The sequence below is a fragment of the Pituophis catenifer genome, unplaced genomic scaffold (genome assembly GCF_029215685.1).
Source record: "Pituophis catenifer annectens isolate HBS135680 unplaced genomic scaffold, rPitCat1.0.hap2 SCAF_15, whole genome shotgun sequence".
In the NCBI taxonomy this organism is placed as follows: domain Eukaryota; kingdom Metazoa; phylum Chordata; class Lepidosauria; order Squamata; family Colubridae; genus Pituophis; species Pituophis catenifer.
Genome location: NW_027256895.1, coordinates 1,238,218 through 1,257,465, shown reverse-complemented (window position 1 = coordinate 1,257,465; position 19,248 = coordinate 1,238,218). Strand labels below are relative to the sequence as shown.

The 19,248-nt window shown below is 48.0% G+C and overlaps 1 protein-coding gene across 6 annotated transcripts in view; it reads right to left on the bottom strand.

The window, feature by feature from the left end:
- Positions 1-1,080: 1,080 nt before the first annotated feature.
- NLGN2 (neuroligin 2) overlaps positions 1,081-19,248 on the bottom strand; it is a 36,583-nt gene continuing 18,415 nt past the window's right edge. For 4 of the 6 annotated variants that reach the window (XM_070954646.1, XM_070954650.1, XM_070954648.1 and 1 more), the window contains 4 exons: positions 14,419-14,568; positions 10,531-10,716; positions 6,422-7,211; positions 1,081-1,900 (listed from right to left, as the gene is read on the bottom strand). In XM_070954646.1, coding sequence (XP_070810747.1) covers positions 1,081-1,900; positions 6,422-7,211; positions 10,531-10,716; positions 14,419-14,568 — 1,946 coding nt within the window. Of the gene's footprint in view, positions 1,901-6,421; positions 7,212-10,503; positions 10,717-14,418; positions 14,569-19,248 lie in introns of all 6 variants that reach the window. The other 2 variants (XM_070954647.1, XM_070954649.1) reach the window with 1 other exon arrangement.

Sequence of the window (19,248 nt, the reverse complement as noted above, 5' to 3'; positions counted from 1 at the left end):
CCACTCTGCTCTCCTGCTTGGCCCTGGGGCCCTTGACTGCCGCCCCCCTCAGATGGAGGGCTGAGGCTCTGTTCTAACCCGGATGCTCCCGACCCAGGACCGGCGTGGAGAACGACACACCAAAAATGTTGAGAACACGGATGACCAAGGACCTTTCCTGGCTGCTCCAGGGGCCTCTAAACCTCGTCGCGAAGGGGGGAGGCCTCTCCCCAACCCCTGGATTGCAGCCCGGTCCTGGGCCGCGCCCTGTTTGGAACCTCGCAGGCACAGCTCCACTGGCGCAAGCATGCGTGGAACTGCCCACCGCCAACCCACCGCCGATTGGCAAAGGCGGGAAAATTGGGAACCACTGCTCAAAACTCTGCAGAAACGTTGGCTGAGCCGCCTAGCAGGATGGAGGAGAACAACCAGATGCCGGATGTGTGGATTGAAGAGATTGTGAGGATGGTGACAGAAATGTGGGCAGATCCTTCCTTCCTTCCTTCCTTCCTTCCTTCCTTCCTTCCTTCCTTCCTTCCTTCCTTCCTTCCTTCCTTCCTTCCTCTACACTTCGATAACCACGTTTAAAGCTGGCTTATCCAGCGCCCAAAACAGCTTCCTTTGCCTAGATTCTTCTCCAGGCTGCCCAAGGAAATTGTGGCACCTCTCTGCTTACGAAGGGGGAGGCCTCTTCAAAACCCCCCCTCTCTCTCTTGGACTCCCCAACGACCTGAGCCCCCAAACACCCTTCAAACCCATCACCGCTTTTCTGACATTTCTCTACGCTCGAGCGGAAGGACGCCGTTCTCCCCCCCCTAACTCCACGCCTTGACTCCTTGGAAATACGGCGGCTGCCCACGCAGGGTGGGCTTCCCTGCCGCTCCACGTCCTGCAGGATGGCGGATGCACCAAGGTGCCACCGGAACTGGGCGAAGGGGCTGCCGACCCCACCGGGCTCCCCGTCTTGTTGCCGTTCCCCCACAGTGTGATATAAAAGGCCTTGTACGGGCCACGGGGCAGGAAGAGGGCCTCCCCCTGGGGGGGCAGGAGGTTGGCAAGAGACCCCCCCTCCCACCGGGGGTCTTTGGGCACCGAGGACGACTATACACGGGTGGTGGAGTGAGGGTGAGGGAGGGTGTTGTTGTGTCCGGTGGGGAACGTGTTGAAAGGGTGTAAGGCTTGCATACCCGTGATGGTGCTGGGAATCATGGTAATGGTGTTCGGGGTCATCAGGGGCACATCGTCGGGCGCCCGGCGAAGGGCCAGGGTGTAGTCGGGAGGGCAGGCGGGGCGTAGGATTTCATGCGGTCGCAAGGGCTCCAGATCGTGCGCGTCATGCTCCAAATGTTTGATCTGCAGCGACATGATCTCTTCCTCCTGGCCGCCGTGCACCAAATCGTTGGCCGCGCTGCGTTGAGGACTCAGCCGCCGTCCGCTCCGCAGCTCGTGGCGCTTGTCCCGCTTGTAGTAGAGGGCGGCGAAGGCCAGGATGTTCAGGAAGAGCAGGGAGGCGCCCACCGCCACCGTCACGCTGAGTTCGGTGGAATAGTCCCGCGTGTCTCCCGGGAACGGCACGTACCGCGGCGGACGTGCCACGTCGTCTTCGTCCGGAGGGAGGGTGGCGATGGGCTGGCGTGTTGTGCTTGGACCCACCCGGGTGCTGGGCCAGCGGGTGACGTAAGGGGGCACCCGGGTGGTGGTGGAGGTGTAGGGGGGCTCGTGGAGGTTGTGGAGGTGGGGCACCAGTTCCAGCCAGAAGGCAACCTTGTTGGCTCGGTAGTTGTCCCGTACGCGGGGTTTCAGGCCGATGTGCAGGTACTGCTTGTCCTTGGTGTTGAATTTGGTCCACACCACCTCCTCGAAGCGGTTCGGTTTCGTGTGGATGAACTTGGTGTCCTGCGGCACGGGCTGATTGGGGTCGCTGTGGGGAAGAGGGGAGAGAGAAAGAAAGAGAAATGGGTGGAAACTCATCAAGGAGAGAAACAACCTAGAACTAAGGAGTAATTTCCTGACAGTTAGAACAATTAACCTGTGGAACAGCTTGCCACCAGAAGTTGTGAATGCTCCAATACTGGAAGTTTTGAAGAAGAGATTAGATAAGCATTTGTCTGAAATGGTGTAGGGTTTCCTGCTCGAGCAGGGGGTTGGAGTAGAAGACCTCCAAGGTCCCTTCAACTCTGCTATTCTGATATTCAACGCAGCTCACCCACCAGGGACAGCTGCCACTGATCGAGCAAAAACCCCACAAGCAAAAACCTCCCCTCCCTGCCTCCGAGCCTAGAACTCTTCTCTCAGGGCCTGCACACCGTGGCACTGTCCACAAAACGTGGCCCGTTTTCTGGCATTTGGAGGGATTCTGGGAGGCAGCTTCCAGACACCGTTCCTGGAAGGTGTAGCTGGAAAAGGGTATCTTTCTAACAAAGGAAAAGATGAATGTTTAGGAGCTGTTCACGGAGTACAGTCCACGTAAAGCGGCCACGTTTGGGAGACACTAAATTAAACCTTGTGACGTAAACGCTCCGGGGTTGTTTGACGACAAAAAGTGCGCCCAAAATGCCACTTTTCACATTGCATCCTCAAGACCCACGAGAGAGCCAGTGCAGAGGTGGGTTTCAAAGATTTTTACCACCGTTTCGCCGCGCACACATGCACGCCTTCCCTGGATGTGCCCGGACTTCTGCGCATGTGCTTTGCTCGCATGTGCGCCTTCCGCCACAAAAACGTGGCTCAATAGAACAGCATAGCGCCGGGGCGGATGGGCGGGCCCACCTGCGATCTCCGCAATCAATTCACCCAAACCAGTACGAACCGGCTGACTGATCTAGTGTCTGTAACTCAAGACAACGTACAAGCTGCCCAATTTCCGCTCCGGGACACCTATTCACACATGACACAGGCTGCAGAAGGACACCTCTTGGCTCACCTCAATAGTTCTGATTTCAGCTTGGCCTCTGCTGCCTGGGGATGATGGGAGCTGGAGTTGAGGATACCTGGAGGGCTGGGGGCAAGCTGGCACCGAGAGAGCAGAGAGGGCACAGAAACCAAATTTTCTCTGCCAGCCTCCATACAGACATGCCACCGCTTCTGGGTTCCCCCCCCCAAAAAAAAAACCTAGGAAGGCTGCCCTGTTTTGGGGGTGGGGGTCGTAACTGGGGGAGGGTCGTGCCTTGAAATTAGGGGGCGCAGGAATAATTATTTTCCTTCTGGACATTGCCAGTCCTCGCCCACTTATTTCTTTAAGCCAGGGGTCTCCTATTTGCCCACTTTTAAGACTTGGGGACTTCAACTCCCAGAATTCCCTAGCCAACAAGAGTTATACCAGAATTCAGCATGGGTAGGGTAAAGAAGAAATGCGGCCGGATTACTTTACTGCATGTTTTGTTAAGGGTACCTTTCTTCACAGATGGTGGGAATGCACTAAACGTAATATATCTTTACTTGGTGGTAAAGATGTATTATTCTCCACAAACTCCCCTCCCTTCTAGCACTGATGTTGTTCCCTAGTTGGGTCATGAAACGTCTGCAAGAAAACTACCCAGCTCAGAGAACATATCAACAAATCTTCCCTTCTACGGGTACGGAGTTTCTCCCAGATAGTTGACTGGGATCACTGACCCTACTACCGGTAGGACGGACCAGGATATCGATCTCGGCTGGATGCCAGCCATGACCCCCATCCCTTCTGCCCACCCCACGCATTCTAGGGAGTTCCTTCTCTCCGGCTCCAATTCCGGAGGGTTGCGGGGGCTGAAAATATTTAATTTAATTAATTTAATTTAATTTATCAAATTTCTATGCCGCCCAACTCCCAAGGGACTCTGGGCGGCTTACAGCAAAAATAATACAACAAAGAACATAGGGAAATTATTTTTAAAATATTATAAAAACGTTTTAAAAACATTAAAAGCCCACGCACATCATTCATGGCCGGATCTCGTAAGATTGCGACAGCGAGATCAACGGCCCCAGGCCTGCCGGAAAAGCCAGATCTTCACCGCTTTCCAGAAGGCCAATAGGTTTCAGGTTTCAGGTTTCAGGTTTAATCTTAAGGGCTTAAGGGCAGGACAAGAAGCAACGGATGGAAACTAACCAAAGAGAGAAGCAACCTGGAATTAAGGAGAAATTTCCTAACCATTAATCAGTGGAACTGCTTGCCACTAGAGGTGGATGGTGGATGCTCCATCACTGGAGGGTTTTTAAGAAGAGATTGGACAGCCATTTGTCTGGCATGGGATAGGGCCGTGATGGCGAACCTAGGGCACGCGTGCCACAGGTGGCACGTGGAGCCATATCGGCGGGCACGCAAGCGTTGCCCTAGCTGAGCTCCGCCAACTAATTTTCAGGCCTTCCGGGCCCACCGGAAGTCAGGAAACGGGCTGTTTCCGGCCTCTAGAAGGCCTCCGGTGGGCCAAGTAGGCCCGTTTTTTCGCCCTCTCCAGGCTCCAGAGGCTTTCTTGGAGCCTGGGGAGGGCTAAAACAGCCTTCCCCATTCCCTCCCCCCCACCCCGGAGGCCCTAACGCTGTTTCCCGACTTCTAGTGGGCCCGGAAGGCCCGAAAATCCTATCCTACTCTAATCTTCAATTTGATTCACAGTCTGGGACTGGTAAAAACTGTTCAGGCCAGTGCTGGGTTTCACTTCCAAAACCAGTGGTTTTTCTTACTACTGGTCCGCCCCACACGCCTTCCACACTATGCGCCCGGCCTCCAAAACGTGGTTAAATAGGACGGCATTACACCGGGGCGGGTGGGCAGCCACCTGCAGTCGCCGCTACCGGTTCGTTCAAAGCAGTACGAACCGGCTGAATCCCACCTCTGATTCAGGCCCTAAGAAGAGCTCTTGAAGCAGCCTCTGGGTATACAGGCAGCTCCGAGTAAGGTGGTTTTTTTGCAAAGTCGGGATATTCAGGTTTGATGCGTTCAACATGTCCATGTCTCTAGGCTGCCCTTTGGCTACTTCTCCAAGGGCTCCGAATTGCTATTGGTGCAACTATTAGTTTGCTCTCCTCCTTCTTATCAACATCATTGTCTCCTCCCGAAGGTGCTTTTTAAAGGAGGCCTTTAAGACTTTGTATTTGCTTTTTCTTTGAAGACTTTTGTTTTAGAGGGTCGTTGAGGCCACTTGGAGGTTTGTCTGTGTCCTCAGGGTCACCTGAGTGGTGCAAACAGGTGTGGAGTCCTCAACGCAGCTCCTTTCGGCAGGTCCAAGAAGGCTCCGCAGCCGTTTGCATCACTCGGGTGGCCCTGAGGAGACAGACAAACCTCCCAGTGGCCTCAACGGCAAAGGACCAGCTGTCCGCAAGGAGCATCAATCCTTCCCTTCCCCTCCGTCCGGTCAGAGCTGAAGAAGCTTCTCGGAGGAGAAGCGAAACGCCTTCAAAGAAAAAGCAAGAAAGTCCAGTGGCCTCTTGAAAAAAAAAAAACCAACACCTTTGGGACAACCGAGGTCCCTTCCACTCCTCTGATTCTAAGATTCTTCTTTCTTTCTTTCTTTCTTTCTTTCTTTCTTTCTTTCTTTCTTTCTTTCTTTCTTTCTTTCTTTCTTTTCCTTTCTTTTTCCTTCTCCCTCCCTCCCTCTTTCTTTTTCTTTTCTTTCTTTCTCTCTTTCCTTCCTTTTTCTTTCCTTCTCCCTCCCTCCCTTTTTCTTTCTTTTTTCTTTCTTTCTTTTTTCTTTCTTTCCTTCTTTCCTTTTCTTTCCTTCTCCCTCCCTCCCTTTTTCTTTCTTTCTTTCTTTCTTTCCTTTTTTTTCCTTTTCTTTCTTTCTCCCTCCCTCTCTCCCTCCTTCTCTTCCTTCCTTCTTTCTTTCTCTTTCTTTCCTTCCTTTCTTTCTTTTTTCTTCTCTCTCCCTCCCTCTTTCTTTCTTTCTTTCCTTCCTTCTCTCTCTCTTTCCCCCTTTCCTTCTTTTTTCTTTCTTTTTCTTTCTCCCTCCCTCTTTTTTCTTTTCTTTCTTTCACTTTTTCCTTCCTTTTTCTTTCCTTCTCCCTCCCTCCCTCTTTTCTTTCTTTCTTTCCTTCCTTCTCTCTTTCTTTCCTTCCTTTTTCTTTCTCCCTCCCTTCCTCTTTTTCTTTCTTTCTTTCTCTCTCTCTTTCTTTCTTTCCCTTTCTCTCCTTCCTTCCTTCCTTCTCTCCCTCCCTCCCTCTCTCTCTCTCCTCCCCAAAGGTGCTTTTTCAGGAGGCAAGTGGACTTTTCCTGTTTTTTGTTTGAAGATGTTTCCATCCCCCACCCTCCAGTCAGAGCCGTAGAAGCTTCTCGGATGAGAAGTGAAATGTCTTCAAAGAAAAAAATCTAAGAAAGTCCAGTTGCCTCTTGAAAAAAAAAAAAAAAAGAAATCCTCCTTTGAGAACAGCCACGACCCGGATGACTTGAGAATCTCCTTAGACAACATCATCATCATCATCATCATCATCATCATCATCATCATCATCATCATCATCATCTTCTCACCCTGTCTTTGCAAAATTGGTCCAGTAGGTCATGACCACGGCGCTCAACATGACGTCGTTCTTGGAAAAGTTGCAAGGGAAGAGGTCCGTGGCCCCGATCATGGGCACGCCGAAGACGTAGGGGATCTCGTCCCCGTGGGCCGCGTCCGCCCACTCGGGCCGCGTGTCCGTCTGGCAGTGATGGTAGAAAGTGTAGAAGTAGACGGGCGATTGGTACTCGGCGTGGAGCTTCGCCGTGGCCACGGCGGGCGCGACCCACTGGTGGTCCGTGAAGAGCGCCAGAAGGGTTTTCCGGCGCATCTCGCCGTTGTCTCGGTCGGCCCAGTCGGTGTACATGAACTTGATGGTCTCCCGTAAGATGTCCTTGCCTTCCGGGTACCCGTACAGGTTGTCCACAAAGTTGGAGATGGTGAAGTCGAAGTAGCTGGCCGAGATGCCGTCTTCGTTCTCCATGGAGTCCTCCACGAACTTCAGGCCTTCTCCTTGGTTGACCCCGATGAGGATGTCGTAGTTGAGGAATTCGCCTTGTTGCATCAGGATCTCCGGATCGTCGGGGACCACGTCGCCGTCCACCACGGGGCCGAAAGCGATGTGGTAGCGGGCGGGCTGGATGTCTTGGTCCACCAGCTCTCGGTAAGGCTTCCGCCGTAGACATTCCACCGTACTGCTGGTGTCCATGTGGTCGCAGCCAACTTTGGAGGCCAACATCCGGGTGTACTTGAGCGGCTGATAGTTGACGGACCAGCTGGAGATGGCAGTGCCACTCTGAGCGATGGCTTTCTGGAACAAACCTGTTGGGCGGGGAAGGAGACGAGGGGTCAGCGACCGAGGGATGGGACCCCAAACAGACAACGGTTACGGGCTCTAAGGTTAGAACACAGAACATAGAATAGCCACAGCGCTTACACTTATACACCGCTTCGTACAGCCTTCTCTGAGCGGTTTACAGAGTCAGCCTCTTGGCCCCCCCCCCAACAATCCGGGTCCCCGTTTTACCGACCTCGGAAAGAAGGATTGAGCCAGTCAGAATCAAACTCCTGGCAGTGGGCAGAGTTAGCCTGCAATACTGCATTCTAACCACTGCACCACTACAGCTTTCTTTCTTTCTTTCTTTCTTTCTTTCTTTCTTTCTTTCTTTCTTTCTTTCTTTCTTTCTTTCTTTCTTTCTTTCTTTCTTTCTTCCTTCCTTCCTTCTTTCTTTCTTTCTCTCTCTCTCTCTCTTTCTTTCTTCCTTCCTCCTTCCTTCTCATTTCCATTTCCTTCCGTCTTCCTTCCTTCCTTTCCTTCTTTCACAAGCAATAGCATTTAAGACTTATCTACCGCTTCACAGTATTTTACAGTCCCTTTCCTTCCTTCCTTCCTTTGTTCGTTCGTTCGTTCCTTCCTTCCTTCCTTCCTTCCTTCTCATTTCCATTTCCTTCCATCTTCCTTCCTTCCTCCTTCCTTCTTTCACAAGCAATAGCATTTAGACTTATCTACTGCTTCACAGTATTTTACAGTCCCTTTCCTTCCTTCCTTCCTTCCTTCCTTCTCATTTCCATTTCCTTCCTTCTCATCTTCCTTCCTCTTTCCTTCTTTCACAAGCAATAGCATTTAGACTTATCTACCGCTTTGCAGTATTTTACAGCCCCCTTCCTTCCTTCCTTCCTTCCTTCCTTCCTTCCTTCCTTCCCAAACAACAGCACTTATATACCGCTTCATAGTGCTCTATGACCCTCTGGAAGCGGTTTACAAAGTCAGCCTATTGCCCCCAACTATCTGGGTCCTCGTTTTATCGACCTCGGAAGGAAGGACGGACGGAAGGCTGGGTCCACTCTTGAGCCGTTCAGAATCGAACTGCCGGCAGTGGGCAGAGTCAGCCTGCAATACTGCATTCTAACCACTGCGCCACCATGGCTCTCACATAGGGTTGGAAGGAATAATAGAGTTGGAAGGGACCTCAGAGGTCCTCCAGTCCAACCTCCCCACCCAAGCGGGAGACCCCATGTCATTTCAGACAAATGAATGTTGTAAGTCAAGGACTACACTGTTCAGAGTCCCCCTGCGAGAGAGATGGGCGGTTCTTAAATGCGATAAATACAGGTAGACCCACCACCACAATTGAGCCCAAAATGTATGCTGCTCAGCGAAACATTTGTTCAGTGGGTTTTGCCCTGTTTTATGACCTTTCTTGCCATGGTTGTTAAGTGAATCATTGGAGGTGTTAAGTTAGCAACACGGTTGTTGAGTGAATCGGGCTTCCCTCTTGACTCTGCTTGTCAGACGGTCGTAAAAGGGGAATCACATGACCCTGGGACACGGTGACCGTCATAAATATGAGTCACCTGCCAAGTGCCTGAATTTTGATCATGTGTTGCAATGGTCATAAGTGTGAAAAATGGTCGTAATTCATTTTTTCAGAGCCGTTGTAACTTTGAACAGTCACTAAATGAGAGTCAAGGGTTACCTGTAAATGGATGGATGGAATAGATGATTGGTTGATGGATAGATGGAATAGATGATGGATGGATGGATGGGTGGATGCATAGAGATAGATAGATAGATAGATGATAGATAGGTAGGTAGGTATAGATAGAGAGATAGATCATATAGATAGATAGATAGGTATAGAGAGATAGAGAGAGATAGATAGAGGTAGGTAGGTAGGTAAGTACAGATAGAGATAGATAGATAGATAGATAGATAGGTATAGAGAGATAGATAGATAGATAGATAGATAGATAGATAGATAGATAGATAGAAGGAAGTAGGTAGGTATAGATAGAGAGATAGAGGTAGGTAGGTAGGTAGGTATAGAGATAGATAGATAGATAGATAGATAGATAGATAGATAGATAGATAGAGGTAGGTAGGTATAGATAGAGAGATAGAGGTAGGTAGGTAGGTATAGAGATAGACAGATAGATAGATAGATAGATAGATAGATAGATAGATAGATAGATCATATAGATAGATAGATAGGTATAGAGAGATAGAGAGAGATAGATAGAGGTAGGTAGGTAGGTAAGTACAGATAGAGATAGATAGATAGAAGTAGGTAGGTAGGTATAGAGATAGATAGATAGATAGATAGATAGATAGATAGATAGATAGATAGATAGAGGTAGGTAGGTAGGTAGGTATAGATATAGATAAATAGATAGATAGATAGATAGATAGATAGATAGATAGATAGATAGATAGATAGAAGTAGGTAGGTAGGTATAGAGATAGATAGATAGATAGATAGATAGATAGATAGATAGATAGATAGATAGATAGAGGTAGGTAGGTAGGTAGATAGGTATAGATATAGATAAATAGATAGATAGATAGATAGATAGATAGATAGATAGATAGATAGATAGATAGATAGAAGTAGGTAGGTAGGTATAGAGATAGATAGATAGATAGATAGATAGATAGATAGATAGATAGATAGATAGATAGATAGATAGGGATTATAGAATATGGATAGATAGGCATGTCTTGAACCCACTGCCTTCAGAGAAGGAGATAATCAGGCTGACCCCGTAGGAGGGAGGGGTCAAGAATTCTCCAGCCAGCAAAGGGGTTTACCAGAATTCAGCATGGGTAGTAGGACAAGAAGAAATGGAGTAGATTTATCACGTTTTCTTTTGGATGGGGTTATTTTTTTAATAGATGGTGGGAATGGGGTCGATGTAATATAACTTTGATTTCAGCCACATGAAAAAGTTTGCACCCACAACGAGCCAAGTCCAGCCCTCCTTGAATTCTGTTCACTCTGATCTGCCACTAATTTGCCTTGACCGTCAGTAAATCATACGTTTGTTGAGAGGCAGCATGGAATGAGCTTGTACAGGTAGTCCTCGATTTACAACAGTTCATTTCAGTGACCGTTCGAAGTTAACCACGGCACTGAAAAAAGTGACTGTGATTCACCTAACAACCGCAGGGGTTCTGTGGCAAGAGAGGTCGTAAAACGGGGCCAAACTCACTTAGCAGTTGTCTCACTTAGCAATGGACTCCATTGTGGTCCTAAGACTTTGAATAATCCCGGTCCCTGATTTTTTTTGCGCCTGACTCTGCCACGACGACATCACCCCCGACTACTACCACTACCATCATCCACGGCCGGTGCAGCCTTACCTTCCGAGTGATGAGACAGGATGAGCAGATTGACGCAGGAAGCTCCGGCTCCGGATCCGAAGATGGTGATGCGTTCCGGATCGCCCCCAAAATGTCCGATATTCTCGTTCAGCCACCTCAAGGCCTGGATCTGATCGAGGAGACCGTAGTTTCCCTTGGCCGACTGGTCCCCGGTGCTCATGAACCCTGTCGCGAGAAAAGGAAGAAATCAGAAAAATAAGAAGGGTGGTATTGTGTCACTACCAACACCCCGGTCATCTGTTAGCATCGGTGGCTCTGGATCTGGTTTTATAGGGGATTATATCTCAACCTCGTCCACTTTCAGTTGAGTGGACTTCAACTCCCAGAATTCCCCAGCCAGCAAGTTTTTACCAGAATTTAGCAATGGGTAGGATGAGAAGAAATGTGGCTCGGCTACCTACATCGCATTTTTTGGACTGGGCAATTTTTTTTTAAATAGATAGCGGGAAGGTGGCTGACGTAATATACCTCGATTTCAGCAACGTGAAAAAGTGACCAATGAGAAGCTACATTAATAAACAGGTCAAAGGTGGGCTAGATCAGGGGTCTCCAACCTTGGCAGCTTTAAGACTTGAGGACTTCAACTCCCAGAACAGAGAGATTGCAGAGGAAGGGATTATAAGAGAGTAAGCAAGCCACAACAGGTTTACATACAAAAAAAGAATGCATTAGTGCTAGGGAATTCTGGGAGTTGAAGTCCACAGGTCTTAAAGTTGCCAAGGTTGGAGACCCCTGGGCTAGATGAAAATTAAGTGAGAAACTGATATGCTAGCTGGGGAATTCTGGGAGTTGAAGTCCACCCATCTTAGAAGGGCAAGAAACAGAGCAAGGACCTCCAAACATGGCGACTTTAAAACTTGTGGACTTCAACTCCCAGAATTCCCCAGCCAGCAAGGGGTTTACCAGAATGGGTAGGACAAGAAGAAATATGGCTACGCTATATTTGCCGCAATTTTTTTTTTTTGATAAAGTAACTTTTTAATAGATGGTGGGAATGTGGTCCCTATAATATACCTTGATTTCAGCAAAGTGGGAAAAAAAATAAGCCACGGTAAGCTAAATTAATAAAAGAGTTAAAGGCGGGCTAGATGGCAAGACAATTAAGTGGGAAATTATGATGCTGGCTGGGGAATTCTGGGAGTTGAAATCCACCCGTCTTAAAGAGGTTGTGAAACACTGACTTACAGCAGGGACCACTTTAAGACTGGTGGACTTCAACTCCCAGAATTCCCCAGCCAGCATATCCGTTTCCCATTTAATTGTCATACCTGGCTGGGGGAATTCTGGGAGTTGAAGTCCACCAGTCTTAAAGTGACGGTAGCTGGAGGCCGCTGACTTAAGAGTCAAAAACAAAGCCCAGAATTTCTCTTCCAGTCCATTCCCTTTTTATTTTATTTTTTTCAACCTTTCCGCTTATATTAGAGGTGTTATGCCAGCTTTGCGCACGTGTGCTTCGATTAGGTCATTCCAGCCGCGGAAATGGCTTTGCGTCTATTTTAAACGAAAGAAGCCGAAGAACACAATCGATCGGAAAGCATCTTTTCTTTTCTTTTTGCCTGGGCTAAACATTTGCACCGATTTCTGACCGATCTCCTTCAAAATTCATCATCCTTCCATCCCGGGGCTCTTTTGCTAGAGATAACGAGGCCCGGCCATTAATTATTCAACACTTTTTAATGAAATATTAATTTCTGCTGCGCCTGAGTAAATTTCACACCCAGAGAGAGAGCGAAAAGGGGAGAAGGAGGGAGGAGGGGAGCCACACCCCACGCCGATGCGGTGGACGATGCCCGTTTTAAGGCTGCACACCTCATGCCCAAGCTGGCATCAAAAAATCAGGAATCCTCCCTCTTCATGGCTGAACAACTGCTTGCTGTACTACAGGGCCCATCCTCCACAGCAAAGGATTGCATGAGGAGGCTTCAGGGCAAAATGCAATGTTTTTAATAACATGCCGTTCCGGGTTTTTTGTGCGTGTGTGTGTGTGCGCATTGGTTAGGTGATGAAAATATTGAGATCATTCACAGGACCGGTGGGAAAAACAATGGAAAATCAGGATTGTGGTGTTTTATTGCACAACAATGCTGCACAATAGGAATGGGACGTCACAACAACCGTTTTTTAAAGCCATCCTTTAAATCCCACAATCTGTGTTTCTCCACCGTGGCCACTTTAAGACAGATGGACTTCAACTCCCAGAATTCCCCAGCCAGCATATCAGTTTGCCACATAATTGTCATGCCGTCTTAGCCTACATTTAACCGGTTTATTACCATATTTTTCAGAGTATAAGACGCACTTTCCCCCAGTGGTGAAATCCAATTTTTTTTTACTACCGGTTCTGTGGGCGTGGCTTGGTGGGCGTGGCAGGGGAACGATACTGCAAAATCTCCATTCCCTCCCCACTCCTGGGAAAAGGATATTACAAAATCCCCATTCCCTCCCCACTCTGGGACCAGCCAGAGGTGGTATTTGCGGGTTCTCTGAACTACTCAAAATTTCCGCTACCGGTTCGTCAGAACCTGTCAGAACCTGCTGGATTTCACTCCTGACTTTCCCCCACCCTAAAAGTGGGTGAAATTTTCGATGCATCTTATAGACTGAATACAGACCCGATTTTGGGCTCCCAAACCCTTCGCGTGTCACGTTTTCGCCCTCCCCAGGCCCCAGAAGCACTCTGCAGGTCAAAAATGGGTGCGTTTTTGGCAAAAATGGGACGTGTGGAGGGTTCAGGAGGCCAAAATTGGGCCTGTTTTTGGCCTGCAGAATGCTTCTGAGGGCTGGGGAGGCCGAAAACTATTTTTTTTCTTGTTTTCTAAATCTAGGTGCATCTTAATAGTCTGAAAAATATGGTAAATTTAGTTTTTCATGGGTTATTTTTTTCATTTGCTGAAATGAAGATATATTACGTCCACCACATTCCCACCATCTATTTAAAAAAATTACCCAATCAAAAAAAAACAACCCGTGATTTCTAGCTAGATTTCTTCATGGTGGCTGGGGAATTCTGGGAGTTGAAGTCCACAAGTCTTAAAGTCGCCATGTTTGGAGACCCCTGATTTATGGGAAAGGAAAGGGGTCTGGTGGACATGTTTCTTTTCTTTTCTTTTCTTTTTTTAAATTTGATTTATATACCGCCCTTCTCCGGAGACTCAGGGCGGCTTACAATGCGCTAAGCAATAGCCTTCATCCTTTTGTATATTTATACAAAGTCAGCTTATTGCCCCCCACAAACTGGGTCCTCAATTTACCTACCTTAGAAAGGATGGAAGGCTGAGTCAACCTTGAGCCTGGCAAGATTCGAACCTGCAGTAATTGCAGGCAGCTGGTCTTAATAACAGGGTGCCTTAGACCACTGTACTACCAAGGCTCTTATCTGTTTTTTGACCCAAGAAACAGTTGGATTAGACCAGGGGTCTCCAAACCTGGCCCCTTTAAGACTTGTGGACTTCAACTCCCAGAATTCCTCAGCCAGCATTGCCTTAAAAGGGGCCAGGTTTGCTGGCTGAGGAATTCTGGGAATTGAAGCCCCTAAGTCTATTTTTAAACATTTTTTTTTTTAATTTTATTCCAAAGAAAGTTAAAATGCAAAATATAGGTCTCAAAGAGGTCACATTTGCTGGCTGGGGAATTCTGGGAGTTGAAGTCCTCAAACTCTTAAAGGGGCCAAGTCTCAAAGAGGTCACATTTGCTGGCTGGGGAATTCTGGGAGTTGAAGTCCTCAAACTCTTAAAGGGGCCACGTTTATAAAGGCCCTGATTTATGGGTCTGACTCCCCCATGGAAAATTCCTGACCTCTGGACTCATCTCCCCACCACCACCCCTCCCCGAGGCAGAGGCCTAGCCTGGGACCCCTCTCCCCCATACCCAGCACGCCGAGCCGGTAGTTCAGGGTGACAACAATCACATTTCCATACGCAGCCAGCACACTGCCATCAAACATGTTTCCGGTGCCTTCCATGTACGATCCACCATGGATGAAGAGCATGACGGGTTTTTTCCCACTGTCTCGGATATCTGTGGGGCGAGAAAAGTCACCAGCATGAGGCAGAGGGAACCACGTTATAGCAGTCCATTCTTTGACACGCATCCTTCCATCCTGACCGGGAGATGCCTACAGCCACAACATCTCCAGGAGGCCGGAGATTGGCCATCTTGTCTTCTGAAGACTCAAAGACCCCTTGGAGCCGTGGACCTGCTGTGGTCACCCCAGTCTTTGGACCCAGGAAACGTCCATCCCAAGGAAAGGGGTCCGAAAAGCAAAAGAATCTCAGGCCACAGGGTTTGTGGGGTAGGTACCCTACTGAACAAAGGAACCGGGGCGATCTTCAAGGAACTACGGACTAGCAAGTCAACCAATCGAGGAGAATTGACTACCGGTAGCAGTGATGACGCTACCTAGTTTGGGTAATGAAACCTCTGCAAGGAAGCAGCCAAGCTCAGAGAAGAAACTTAGAACTAAGGAGAAATTTCCTGACAATTCATCAGTGGAACCACTTGCCACCAGAAGTTGTGAATGCTCCAACGCTGGGAGTTTTTAAGAAGATGTCGGATAACCCTTTGTCTGAAGTGGTGTAGGGTTTCCTGCCTAAGCAGGGGGTTGGACTAGAAGACCTCCAAGGTCCCTTCCAACTCTGTTATTCTATTCTATTCTATTCTATTCTATTCTATTCTATTCTATTCTATTCTATTCTATTCTATTCTATTCTATTCCATTCCATTCCATATTTTCTTTATTCTCTTCTCTTCTCTTCTCCTCTTCTCTCTTCTCTTCTCTTCTCTTCTCCTCTTCTCTTCTCTTTTCTCTTCTACTCTACTCTACTCTACTCTACTCTACTCTACTCTACTCTACTCTTCATTCCAATATTCTATTCTATTCTATTCTATTCTATTCTATTCTATTCTATTCTATTCTATTCCATTCCATTCCATTCCATATTTTCTTTATTCTCTTCTCTTCTCTTCTCTTCTCTTCTCTTCTCTTCTCTTCTCTTCTCTTCTCTTCTCTTCTCTTCTCTTTCTTCTCTTCTCTTCTCTTTTCTCTTCTACTCTACTCTACTCTACTCTACTCTACTCTACTCTACTCTACTCTACTCTACTCTTCATTCCAATATTCTATTCTATTCTATTCTATTCTATTCTATTCTATTCTATTCTATTCTATTCTATTCTATTCTATTCCATTCCATTCCATTCCATTCCATTCCATTCCATTCCATTACCAAGGAACCCTCAACCCAACAAAGCATGGAGGACCACCTAAACTAGTCTCCTGAGAAGAAGCCAAGGTGGTCTACCAGGAGAGGAGAGGCTGGGGTCGGTGGGGTGGGGTGGCAGGAGGCTCAGGAAGAGCTGGAGCAGGAGGCAATGGGGAGGGGAGAGATCATGAACTGGACAATTCAGGAGACAAGAAGATCTGGGTTTCCACCTAAGTTGAGGAGGAGGAAGAATATGGCCAGGAGGTGAGGAAGGTCAGCAGCAAGAGTTAACGGGGGTGGGTGGGGTGGAGATGAGATGGTGCAGCTGGGCCAGGTGGGCATTGCAGGGGGGCAGTGGGTGAGAGAAAGGTTGGAAGCTCCAATAAACCAAGCTGCAAACTTATCGGCATGTTCTGGAGATGTTTGATTGGGGTCTCCACTTTTGCCCTTCTTCATTGGGAAAACCGGTTCCCAGGTCAAAGCATTCTTGCAAACTGCAAACCCACCTCTCTATTTTTTTTGGAGGGGGGAGAAACAACAACCCCCCCAACCAAATGCCCCCCTCTCCCCCCCCCACCGAAACCCCTGCGTCTGTTTCTAGGTCACATCCCATTTCCATGGCAACCAGGAGCCTAATTAATTCAGTGCAAGGGGAGAGCGTTAATTAGGCGCACGGAGGTCTTAATTAGCAGTTTCCACTCAGCCCCTCCCCTTGTCTTTCCTGAGGGGAAGGAGCGGGGGGGGGCGAGGAAAAGGCACACACCCCCCACATCTGCATGAGGGCACCTATAGCGGTCTCTGGGCATCCTGATGGGGGTCTGTGCAGCTGTCTCAGGGGAAGATCCTTGCAAATGCCTCTCCTTCCTTCCTTCCTTCCTTCCTTCCTTCCTTCCTTCCTTCCTTCCTTCCTTCTCCATCTCATCCTTTCTCTTCCATCCTCTCCCTTGCTCCCTTCCACTTTCTCTCCCTTCATCCTTCCTTCCTTCTTCCTTTCTTCCTCCCTCCCATCCTTTCTCTTCCATCCTTCCTCCCTCCCTCCCTCCCTCCCTCCCATCTTTTCTCTTCCATCCTTCCTCCCTCGCTCCCTCCCACTTTCCCTCCCTTCCTCCCTCCCCTCCCTCTCCATCCTTCCTTCCTTCCTTCCTTCCTTCCTTCTTCATCTCATCCTTTCTTTTCCATCCTCTCCCTTGCTCCCTTCCACTTTCCCTCCCTTCCTCCCTCTCCATCCTTCCTTCCTTCCTCCTTTCCTTCCTTCTCCTCCTTCCCTCCCTCCTTTCCTCCCTCCCATCTTTTCTCTTCCATCCTTCCTCCCGCTTTCCCTCCCTTCCTCCCTCTCCCCTCCCTCTCCATCCTTCCTTCCTTACTCCTTTCCTCTCCTTCCTTCTCCTTCCTTCCTTCCTCCATCTCTCCATCCCATTCTTTCTCTTCCATCCTCTCTCCTTTGCTCCCTGCCACTTTCCCTCCCTTCCTCCCTCCCCCTCCCTCTTCAACCTTCCTTCTCCCTTCCTTTTTCCACCGGCTGTTTGCAGTTAAAATTAACTTTCTTATCACTTTCTCCCTGCTGCTTAATGCCTCCTGTCTTGATTTGAGGAGATTGGACTAGAAGATCTCTGGGGTCCCTTCGAGCATAATATTCCCTGTTCAGTTAAGCATGCCATGGGTTGTTTTCCTTTACCCCATGAGACTTGGCAGTGCCCACTTCCTCTCATGCACCATGGGGCAGGAGGACCTCTAAAAAACTAGCTCTCAAAACTTTTCTATTTCAGCAAGCTGGCCTGGCCTAACTCCCCTCTTTTAAATTTTTTAAATTTTTTAATTCGTGATTTTATAAATTGGGTGTTTTAATCTGTGTTTCGGCCAAAATATTTAATAATTTTAAGGGATTTTTAATATTTGTATTATCTGTATTTTATCTTGGCTGTTCACCGCCCTGAGTCCTTCGGGAGTAGGGCGGTATAGAAATTTGATTAAATAAATAAATAAATAAATAAAAAATGGCTGAGCTAGCTCCCAGAACCTCCCCAAAACTTGTTATCCAACCATATTAATGATGCGGGACGGTGAATGATGGTATTAATTGTACACAATGAATTGCATGTCATTTGAATTATAGTTAAATCAAATTTTATTTATGGGCTATATTTCCTACCACCACAGTATACACATCGCTCAACGCATCCTTACCAACTGTCTTCTACGTTCGATTTCAAAGATTATTCCCAGAATTCCTCGTACACCAAATACAGGTTAGGCCGGGTTTTTTTCAACCTTAGTAACTTGGAAGATGCATGGGATTTCAACTCCCAGAATTCCCTGGCATAGATCCATTCCTTTTGATATGTATACCCATTGTGGCACGCTTAGTCTTTTGTGATCCCTTCCTCTGCAGTCTCTCTGCTCTAGGAGGTAGAGAAAAACATGTATGGCTGGCTGGGGAATTCTGGGAGATGAAATCCAAACCATTTTACAAGTTGCCAAGGTTGATAAACCTTGCTCTAAGGCAGTGTTTCTCAACCTTGGTAGCTTGAAGATGGGTGGACTTCAACTCCCAGAATCCCCCAGCCAGCGCTGCTGGCTGGGGGATTCTGGGAGTTGAAGTCCACCCATCTTCAAGCTTCCAAGGTTGAGAAACACTGCTCTAAGCCATCATCATCATCATCTTCAGGGGTAAAAATCCTGGATTAGCCATACCCAACAGTTGCACGAATTGGGTGTGTCTAATTTAATTTAAAAAAGGATTAGGGGGGACATGATAGCATTATTCCAGTATCTGAGGGGCTGCCCCCAAAGAAGAGGGGGTCAATTTATTCTCCAAAGCCCCTGACGGCAGGACAAGAACCAACGGGTGGAAATTAATCAAGGAGAGAATCAACCTAGAACTAAGGAGAAGCTTCCCAACAGTGAGGACAATTGACCAGTGGAATGACTCGCCACCAGAAATTATGGGTGCTCCATCCCTGGAAGTTTTTAAGAAGGTCCAAGGTCCCTTCCAAATCTGTTATGCTGTTAAGGATGGTTCTAATGTCTACCTAACTCGTTCACGTTGTACAGACTCTTCATTCATTCTCAACTAGGCCCCTCCCCACATGGCATGTGGTGCCTGAAACTCTCGGGATCCTCAACCAGAAGTCCCCAAACATCTGGAAGGCATCACTATTCTATGTATCCAGCAGACTGCAAGGGTGTTTTCCCAGCAGGAGTGAAACAAGGGTGAACTAATCCCCAGAAGATGTGTAGGTGGGAAATTTGGCGTCCTTCCAGAACCATAAAAACAACCCAATGCGCCTTTCCCAAGCCAGCACATTTCCAAAAACAGTCACACCTCGGAGAATCCTTGAGTCAACTCAAACTCTCTTATTCTTCTCCTTGTAGAACCTAAGTAGGAACTGATTTTTGGGAGCTGAAACATCTCGAGAACTTAGGTAAGGAAGCGGACACTCTCGTTTAAAGCAGGGGTCTCCAACCTTGGTAACTTTAAGGCTTGTGGACTTCAACTCCC